Source organism: Populus nigra, chromosome 7 (genome assembly GCF_951802175.1).
Source record: "Populus nigra chromosome 7, ddPopNigr1.1, whole genome shotgun sequence".
NCBI lineage: Eukaryota > Viridiplantae > Streptophyta > Magnoliopsida > Malpighiales > Salicaceae > Populus > Populus nigra.
In genome coordinates this window covers 18,647,682-18,658,394 of record NC_084858.1, presented here as the reverse complement: position 1 = coordinate 18,658,394, position 10,713 = coordinate 18,647,682, and the positions used below count along the sequence as shown (strand labels likewise).

The following is a 10,713-nucleotide window of genomic DNA, read 5'->3' as shown; positions in this document are numbered from 1 at the left end:
AATCATTACAGATTATTTCCCCTTTGATCTTTTTTCCTAGTAAATTTTGAAATTACTAGTGTCTTATTTCAGATACTGATCAGAGAGACCGACCAGAATAATTGACACAAGATGCTAATTTGTACTGTTTATTGGTGTTACTGTGATGAGGCACCTTTTAAAGTTTTATAGCCATGAAGATAAGAATATGGTGGATGGTAGTGGAGGTGCCCTTTATGCCTTTCTTACCTTGCTCATCTCTCTCTTTATTACCCTCCTCGAAAAGAAACTTGGTTGGCCTTTATTTCCCCCCCTCCATGCCACAGTAAAGGGAGAGTCGTGGGTTGGTTTCTTCCATAGTTGACCAATAAAGTGTCTTGTCAACGTTGAAATGTGCGCATGCATACCAAGATATTGATAGTCATTTGTAAGAAATTGCCAGTACCCCTTCTCGCTCAAGGGGTGGTGTTCATGAGAAGAACAATCCAAATTGATTTTCTTTAGAAAGTTGTATACACGCATGCATCCATACATACATACATACGTACATATATATATATATATATATATATATATATAGAGAGAGAGAGAGAGAGAGAGAGAGAGACTCTAATTAATTAGAAAGACTTGTAGCTGCTAGACTAAAGAACAGTGAAAGAAATGAAACATGCAACTCAAACAAAACCATGATCATGTCACGCTAATTGAATGTAACTTGGGGTGGAGGGTTACTTAGATAGCATGATCTTGGTTTTCAGAAAATGGAACTCAAAACTTTTATTGCATAAAAAAGGGGACGGATTACAGAAAGAATATAGCAACATTAACAGATTCCTGAAGGAGATTAGACGGTGACTTGTGATGAGAAATATTGTTTATTGGAAAAGTTTTTTTTTTTCTTTTAGTTCTTTGGATTGTTTATGCTTTGGTTCTTTATTTTTATTTTTATTTTTATTCGGTTCTTTAATTACATGGCATTGATTTGTGATTAATTTTGGTGATTTATTTGGTTCTTGAGGAAATGTGTTTTCGCTCGAGTAAAAAAAAATCAAGTTTTTTATTTTCAAAGTAGCATGTTATTTTTTTTATTTAAAAATAAATTAAACTCTATTTTCATACAAGAATAAGTGTTGTATTCTTATACAAACTCTGCAAGTAAAAAGAGTTATGCTTTTGGTGTAAAATTAAAGGAGTTTGACATAAAATATTATTAAAACTGTTTTGAAATGAGAAAAGATTACATGTTTTTTTCATAATTAAGATAAAATCATGTGTATCCATCTTTCTAATGAAAAAATTAATTATTTATCAATAATTAATAAAAATATTTTTTTATAATCAAAACCTGTAATTTTTTCTCCTTTTAAGATAGTTTTAATCATATCTTATGTTAAAACTCTTTTAATTTTACACCAAAAAAAACATAACTCTTTTTACAAGTGGAGTTTGTATAAAAAATATGGACTTATTTTTTATTGCAGAATTTGTATAAAAATAGAGTACTTATTTTTAAATTCATATTTTAAAATAGCTTTTAAAATTGTAATTTTTTAAAGAGAATTGAATATTTTATCTGCGGCTCCCTAAACTGTACTATTTTTCTAAATAAATTTTGAGGTATGCTATTCACCTCTTATCTTTTTTTCTGCTATGCTACTTTGAAAAACAAAAACTCAACAAAATTCAATTTCATTAGTTTGAAATAATTAGAGCTTTAGGGGTCAAATTTGAACATTAAATAAATGTTGGGTTCTTTTTTCTTTAGCAACATCAAAGATTGATTTGCACGGTTAAGAGGAAGTTCATGTAACTTTTTTAATTTCAATCCCTCAACTTTTTTTTTTGTTCATTTTGATTCATTCACATTGATTTTATTTGAGATTTTACTTGCTGGTTTGTTTTGGTTGCGTTGTGTGAGGATCTCACAATATCAAGGAAATTTTGCGGTGCTTGTTTTACAAAATAAAACACAAATCGATTGATTTAGAACAATTAAGTATTAAGAAAATAAAATTAAAGCTAAAACAAATATAAAAATTTAAAGTTACGAGAAAATCAAGATAGGTTGGTGTGTGTAGTGTATACCCCAGCAAATGAGGGAAGATATAGGGCTTTGACAACATGTGCAGCTTCCTCTAGTGTCCAAACACCGCATTTCATCATTGCATTGAAAGTACCACAACATCCTCTTTCATTTGAGACGGCACGTGTATCATAAAGAGTGACGGTGTGGCTTCGGTGACTGTTTGTTTCTTCTTTCCTCTTTTCTCTCCTATCTTCTTGAAATTCATGTTAGTCTATCCAAAATTGTTAGTTGTCCTCTTATTTTGTTTTGATTTTAAATTTGGTTCTTATTCTTCTTTCTTTCTTGCTAATTTTTGTGTTGAATCATTTTGTAGATTTTCTTTAATTTAATCTTACAATCCAAAATTGTAAGTTGTCCTCTCATGTTTTTTTTAGATTTGTTCCTTGTTTTTTTTTTTTATCATTTTATATTTTTTTTTCAATTTCAACCTTTAATAAAAAAAATTATAAGTCATTCTTTCAATTTTTTTATTTCAAATTTGCTCATCATTTTTTTAAATCCAATTTTTTGTATGTCCTTTTATCAAAGGAGTTTTTTTTTTCAATTTCATAATTATTCATTGGGTTGTTTGGGAATTAGACGTCGTGGTTTTTTCAATGTTGTGATTTCAGTCTCATGACTTGAGTCATAAGTTTGAAAAGTTAACTTAGGTTGACATTAATCTTTTTTTTGTTTATTTTTTTACACTGATTTTGTTTTTGAAATCCGATCTCATTACTCCTTTTTCAAAAAAAAAATTAAATTGGGCATCGTAATTTTCTCTAATTTAATTTTTATGGGGTTATCCTGATATCATAACTTTAATTACATGTTTGGTATGTCAGCTTGAGTTGACTCGAGTTTTTTTTTAGATTCGTTTATTTTTAAATTTATTTTTTTATTTTGACCTTCAATATTTGATTGGTTTTACAGTTGAGTTTCATAGTTTTTCTCAATTTTCCTTCTATTAAGTTATCTCATTCACATTGTTTAGGTTGTAAGGTGTGGTAGGCTTACCCAAGTTTGCTGGTTTTTTTTTATCCTTTTTGTTAATGGATTTTGTTTTTATTTTCATCATTCTACATTGAATTTGTTGGAGATTGTGCTTTGTTATTTTTTTTATTTGCTTTTTATTGAATTATCCCAACTTCCTGACCTAAGTTGAAGATTTAACATGCTAACTTGGATTGTCTCAAGTCATTTTTTTTTTCCATTTTCTTCCTTCTATGTTGGGTTGGCTAGGAACTCAGCTCCATAGTTTTTTTTTCTTTTGGAAAATATTCTTTTTTGTTCATGCTATATATCATGATAACTTTTTTGTTGTTGTTTAATTCAATCCATTTACTGTTATTGTTTATTTTTTTATCATCTAATTAAATAATATTAGCTCAATAAATTTAATGGAGTTTATAACCTAAGTCATGATTTTTTTTTACTTTTTTAAAATACATTTACGGTGCTTGAACATTATTTTTCACTAAAACAATTTTGAATTATTGTTTGAATTACTCGGGCCACCAATCTAGTTGAATTAATAATAAAATACAAAAAATGCATTAATATTATGTTGCACTGTTTCTCCTTACCAAGATGTACACATTATATTATTCATATGAACAATGCAATTGTTTTTCATTTCGGTCACAAAAATTTTTAAATTGCAATTTCATCCTTTCATACATTAGCATGATTTTTTATGTTGATATTTCTTCAAATTTGCATTCTCTCGCATATACAATGTGTGAAAAAATATTTTGATGATGAATTAAAGATTGCTTTTTTACGAAGTAAAAATTTATTTATAGTTAAAAAAATTAAAAAAAGAAGAATCAAAATTAACCAAAAAAAATAGACCTTTTGGGTATTGGTGCACAAACTTTAATTTTCTTTCTAAAGTTTCATCTTATCTATTTTTAAGTCCCTATCGTTTTAGCATTTCATATTTGGATCTCAAACTTTATTTATTTTTTTTAACATTTCAGTCTTTGGATGTTAAAAGAGAAAAGAGTAAGTGGTTGAAAAATATTGACGAAAGAGAAAATGCTTAGATGCCAATATACAGTTACCACAAGGCTAATTTTAGTGTCCATGTGTTTGTCTTTTCGAGAAGAGTTTAATAGAGATATTGTTTCTATTAACCATGCCGGAAAAAGTAGATTGAAATAATTAAAAGATTTTTGGATTTGTTTAATTTGTATTTGTTTAAAGAGATTAGAGGTGGTTTTAAAGTTGAAAATGAATTTGTTTTAGGTTTTGAGGGTATTGTTTTTAGGTATTTACATGTGAAAACAACTTTTAAATGGATTTATAGGATCCCAAAACTAGAATACTGATTTTCGAGTGACTAAAGATGACTAGAAAATGATACAAAAGATGATAGGTAGGCTGCCATAGTAGTGACATTTCGTCGGTTAAGCCCTCGTTTGGTACTTGTGTTCCAAACAGAGTTGAGCAAAATTTGAATTTTTTTTACTTAAAATTAATTATTTTATTATGTTTTTGGATCGTTTTAATGTGTTAATATCATTATTTTAATGCATTTTCAGATAAAAAAATACTTTAAAAGATAACCACTACTACATTCTCAAACACCCTAAAAAACAAAATACAAAGGATAGCATGTTCTTTGCTCTTAAAAAAAAAAAAAAGCGTGCATGAGTTTTTGTATCCTTGGTCAGGCCATCAACCTTCAAAATCTTGCTGATTGCCTTGTTTCACTGCAATCAATCATATAGTATATGGCAAAATTAACTTAATTAACAATATGATGGCTAAATTGACATATTGGATATAATATAAGGGTAACTTGCATAAAAAAAAACCTTGCTGGTTTTCTTTTTCATTCCATGTAACGTGCGTGTTGACCATGGATAGGTCTTTTTATCCATATAGAGATGGTGTATTTGGAGAAATTTTATAAATTCTCATGGGCACAAACTTCAATACTTGAACTGAAAAAGCCAATAAAGGGAGTGTATTTCGTTAACCAATAAATATGAATAATGTAAATAAATTACAATTTGAAATAAAATTCTCATAGACATTAACTTCAGTACTTCACTTTTTATTTAAATAAATTACAATTTGAACAACATTCATTGATCAATAAATATGAATGTAAGAATTCAATTGAGAAAAATCTGAGATATTAGAAACTTAATTGGAAAAAAAAGTTATTTAGAGAATCAAATGAATAATCTTCATACAGCAAAAAGATTTTTTTTGAGGTTCGCTATTAAAATAATAGTGCTGAAAAAATCATGTCGAGTTTAAAATTTATGCTCTTAACCTTAAAATTTGTAAGAGAATATTATTATATTGTGTTTAATTTTATAATTTAATTATATTAAATGAAGATGATTAGTTGTAATTATATATAGAATGAATAAAGATAATAAAGAATATCCAAATAAAAAAGTGTTTATTAGTTATAATTATTTTAAGGCACATAAGATTAGCTGAGACGTGCACAAGTTGATTTGAATATTCATATTAATAATAATAAAAACTGTAATTTCTTCAAAGCAATAGGACAAATCAAAATATTCAAATAAAAGTGTTTATTATTGTGGTTTTCACGTAATTTTTTTAGTTTTTTATTACTATAATACCCTATATTAAAAATAAATTGTAATAAAATATATTATTTTAATTTATTTATAAATAAAAAAATATTTTTAAAAATAACTATTATTACGATACCAAAAACAACCAACCAGTATAAACCGCCACCAAGTTAACTTTTTCCGCGTACACGTACATTCTAGAGTGAGACACCCACACTCTCTCTCTCTCTCTCTAGAAAAAGGAAAGAAAAGAAAGAAAATGGGAAAATAATAAATTTAGTACCAAAAACATTGAGGTAAAATAACAACAAGAATCTCTGCTACTTTTTGTTTTTGGAATATATCTACTTATATAGAGCTTTCTCTTTCTTTATTTTTCATTTCTTAGACATCTAGCATAGCATAAGAGCACTTCTCTTTCTTTTCATCTCTCTTGGTGAGAACTGAAAGAAGATTTTTCTTAGTGAGTTTGTGATGATCAGTTTTTAAAGTTTAGGTGTTTTATTTCTCTCTTGGATTTTATGTTATCTTGATGCTAATATTTACAACTATATCGATTGTTATGGTTTTATGTCAGTGATTTTGTGTTACTTTTTCTGATTTGCTAATTTAATGTTAGTAGAATCTGCATGTTGTTTAGAATTGAAGCGCAAAAACTAATGATAAAAAAGACGTGGACATGTGGGATTTTCTTGAATCGCTGATTTAGTTGTGATTTTGTGCTATTTTTCAGCTGCTTTGATTGGATAAAGAAAAATTCAAGTATATTACCGCTCATGCTTTTGAAAGTTTTTATGGACAATTGGGTTTTATTTTTCAAGGTTTAATATTGACATTTGAAAAAAAAAATTAATTCTTTTTTGGTAAAGAACAATAATTTTTTGAAAAATTGACCAGCCATAAGTTTGTGAGTTTTTTGACCTAATATGTTTTGTCTTTCATACTTGTAGGGTTTTTTTGGGTGTCTTTTGATGTTGTAATGGTTGACCTTTAAATTGAATTTTTTTTTATGGTGATTATTGTTATTATCTAATTGGGATTTTCTTGAATGGCTATTATGGTATTCCTTTGGTTTAAGCTAAGTCTACTTGAGAATGTGCTTTATGTTCATTGTTCATTAGAAGCTATTGTGCCTAGTATTAAATGGAGTTTTGGTTGTAGGGTTTTGTGGAGAGTAAAGGGAGTGCTACTGTGATGGGGAAGGGTTCAAAGATCAATTGTAAGTCAGCATCTCATAAGCTTTTCAAGGACAAGGCAAAGAACCGTGTTGATGATCTTCAAGGGATGTTCTTGGATCTGCAGTTTGCTAGGAAAGAAAGCCGCACGGTTGATGTGGCTGTCCTCGAAGAGCAAGTTCATCAGATGCTTCGTGAATGGAAATCCGAGCTCAATGAGCCCTCTCCGGCATCTTCTTTGCAACAAGTTAGGATTGAAATTTTTATCCCGTTTTGAGTACATGTATATCTTTACATGCCATGTATGTTTTTGAGAACTTGACATATATCAATACATGTAATGAGAATGCATAATACTTTGTTTGTAATGGGTGATTATCATAATTGTGAATTGCAATTTTTGTGGGATTATAGGGTGGTAGTCTTGGGTCATTCTCGACAGACATATGTAGGCTGCTGCAGCTCTGTGAGGAGGAAGATGATGCCACTAGTGCACTAGCAGCGCCAAAGCTGGAACCTAATGATCAGAGCATGCAAGGTGGAGATAATGTGGTCTTTCAAGAGGTAGGGTTTTATTATTATTATTATTATTATTTTGTGATTTTTATGTTGGCTTTGCTAACAAAAACTAGTTTTGAATTCTAGAATATGATTGCTGTTTGTTGTCACATGTTAATTGGAATAAGGGCGTGCTAGAGGCTCTCTTCTCTCTTTTATTGCATACAGTTGTTTGCATATATCTCTTCCATATTTGCAGTTTTGGTTTGTGTTCCATGGTTGTCAAGCAAATCACTAAACATGGTTGAAAGCCAGACTCGAGTGTGTGAGCAGCTTAATCGGGAATTGCAGAATTAAGATTTGACTCTTGCTTGTTAGGATGGATTTCATGGCAATTTCTGTTCAGTTATGTTATTAAGTTGCCACTCTTGTGGTGGAAGGCTTGATTTAGTAATGAACTTAATTTTATAGCTTGATTCCAAAAATATCATATCCGATCCAGATTTTGGGTTTTACGTAGAATTGGTCATTGCATGGTAGGATTCATGCAATGTTCACGTCATCTTTTTAACAGAGGATTTTGTTTTTCATATTTACCTGCATGTCCACCATGCCTACCACTAAATGATAAAAGGAAGAATAATTATAAGATTTACACTCTAGGGCTGGAATTCACTAGAATAGTATGGTCGAGAGTGGAGAATATTGTTGTTGGTGCTCTGCTTATTGTTTTGTGGTTACTGAGTCAAAGCTTGCCCATGCTGACAATGTTCAACACTTGAAATCTAAACAGAGTGCAAGTTAAAAAAACAAATTGTTTAGGAAAGTGTTTAATGGGTGTTGGTGCTGGAGAAGGTTGGGAGATGCAATAATGCTCCGTTATAGGTCATAATGCAAAATTTGGTTATTACCTGCTCCACTTGGGATATTGATGACGACAGTTAATATCGTTTTAAATTCTTGGGTGTTGAATATTTGTGGTTCATGCTGTCTTATTCTTTCTGCATTTCATCTCAATTTTTAGTCTGAGTCTATCAGATGCTTCTTCTATCTGAATTAAACACATTTGTGCTATGTTCTTGAAATAAATCGTCATTTCAAGTAACTGCTCTATAGTTTATAAGTTGAAACCTTAGGACATTTATTATCTCAGCATTAAGTTGATATATTTCTGGTGTATTCAGATTATAAAATTCCTTTACTTCTGTACATCCGTGCAGTTGTCTTGCTTAAGAGTAAACAAACATGAAAAGATGTAAAAACTGTGGTTTTTCTGTCAACTTATCCTCTTTGCTTGGTGACTGCATGGTGATTTAGTTCTTAACTGTTTGTAGTCCTTGTGTCTATTTGTGTTTGAGACTTGAAATACTTTTACTTGGAGCTTAAAATGGCTAAGTTTTATCTTATTGTTTGAGAATGTTGCATGTTTAATAGCTTTATTTTCATAATTTCTTTCACTTTGGTGTGTGGCTAAAACTGAAAGGATGCTTTGGTTACTTTGTTTCAGGAATATGCTGTGAATCATGGTCAGCAAGAGCATGCCTTTCCATTTGTTGATCAATGCAAAGACTCCCCTTCGGGAGTTCGTAGCCTGGCGATTAATAACATAGAAGGGGCTGCTCAGTTGGATTACCATCAGTTTGATTTGCCTCAGAGTTTTGAGCAAAACTTCTACACTAATTTTAATGGCACAGATTTGGGTGAAGAGGATGGTATGCATCATGTTTCTAGCTATCTGCCAAGCATGTGTCCTCCGCCCTCTGCATTCTTGGGCCCAAAATGTGCCCTTTGGGATTGTCCAAGGCCTGCTCAAGGAGGGTTGGAATGGTGTCAGGACTATTGTAGCAGCTTTCATCATTCTCTAGCATTGAATGAAGGGCCACCTGGAATGAGCCCTGTTCTCAGACCTGGTGGAATTGGCCTGAAAGATGGTCTTCTATTTGCTGCCCTTAGTGCAAAGGCTGAAGGAAAAGATGTTGGTATCCCGGAATGTGAGGGAGCTGCAACTGCAAAGTCCCCATGGAATGCACCTGGTATGTTAATACGTGTTGCTTTATATCTTTGGCAAGCAGTAGCTATTTATTATGTCTATTTGAAGCAGAGCATATCTTCTAATCACTCAGAATATCCTTTGCAATTTTTTGCATATTCAATTAATTTTCTTCTGATATCACAGAGCTCTTTGATCTTTCTGTCCTTGAGGGTGAAACATTAAGGGAATGGCTCTTTTTTGATAAGCCTCGCAGAGCATTTGAAAGTGGGAACAGAAAGCAAAGGTCATTGCCTGATTACACTGGCCGTGGTTGGCATGAATCAAGGAAGCAAGTTATGAATGAATTTGGAGGGTTGAAGAGATCATATTACATGGATCCACAACCACTGAACAATTTTGAGTGGCATCTGTACGAATATGAAATCAATAAGTGTGATGCTTGTGCTTTATATAGATTGGAATTGAAGGCTGTTGATGGAAAGAAGACTGCCAAGGGGAAAATAGCAAATGAATCAGTTGCTGATCTGCAGAAGCAGATGGGAAGACTCACCGCCGAGTTCCCCCCTGACAACAAGCGTGCTGTTAAAGGAAGGACTAAAGTGAATGCCAAGGTCGGTGTTGGAAATGTTTATTCAGGCTCAACTCAGGTAGCACCAACCAATGAAGCATATGACTATGGGCCAGGTCCACATTATGATGATTATCTCGTTGAGAATCTAGAAGGCTACTATCTGACACAGTACAAGAAACCGTGATTGATGAGGAACAAGCACCATTTCTCTTCTAGTTGCATTAGCTTAGGAATTTCGTCTTAGATTTTCATCCTAATAACATGAGTTGAAGCTCATTTTTCGACACAGAATTGTGCATAGTTCATTTCCACATGAGAGTTGCTTCCTGCACTGCTGTTGTGGAAGCTGGAGCATATTCTAACTTATGGAAGGTGAATCAAAATGGCTTTTTTCCCCCAGAACATTTCTATACAACTGATATGGTATGCTGATTCACTCTGGAGAGCAGAAGACCACTAGAATAGCAAGCGGTGGATGAAAACAATTGCTAATATGCTTTACAGACATTTTTTGGGGTTTTCAAGTCTTTATGTAACTATTTGCTGCTGGTATCTGGCTGATGGAAAATATGTTTTTATTAAGACTGTCCTGTCCTCGACTATATGATATTTGTAATTTTCAGGAATTTGTAAATATTATTTGAATATTACAAGCCTTGTTTGCAATTTCCTTTTTCCCAATGTGTAATTCATCCTCTGACAACCTAGTATGATAAGTCATTGTTCTTTGCATGGTGCAAATTGGTACTAGGTCTTCATGTGAAGAAATGATTTCGAGCACAATCATATCTTTTACATCGTTCTATACATCAACCATGGAAATTCACTTTTTTACTTGTGAATGGTTAGGTTTGAGTAGTTGTTTC

At 31.5% G+C, this 10,713-nt stretch overlaps 1 protein-coding gene across 4 annotated transcripts; it reads left to right on the top strand.

Moving 5' to 3' along the window:
• Positions 1–5,793: 5,793 nt before the first annotated feature.
• LOC133699698 (transcription factor VOZ1) lies at positions 5,794–10,513 on the top strand. 4 transcript variants are annotated; one of them, XM_062123075.1, is made up of 5 exons: positions 5,794–5,906; positions 6,772–7,032; positions 7,200–7,349; positions 8,791–9,316; positions 9,460–10,513. In XM_062123075.1, the coding sequence occupies exons 2-5, from the start codon at positions 6,805–6,807 to the stop codon at positions 10,029–10,031; spliced, it is 1,476 nt and encodes a 491-aa protein (XP_061979059.1). In that variant the 5' UTR covers positions 5,794–5,906; positions 6,772–6,804; the 3' UTR covers positions 10,032–10,513. The 4 variants fall into 4 exon arrangements, with proteins under 4 accessions (XP_061979059.1, XP_061979057.1, XP_061979061.1 ...); XM_062123073.1 differs by having other exon boundaries at positions 5,890–6,073; XM_062123077.1 differs by lacking the exon at positions 5,794–5,906 and adding an exon at positions 5,919–6,046.
• The last annotated feature ends 200 nt before the right edge of the window (positions 10,514–10,713 follow it).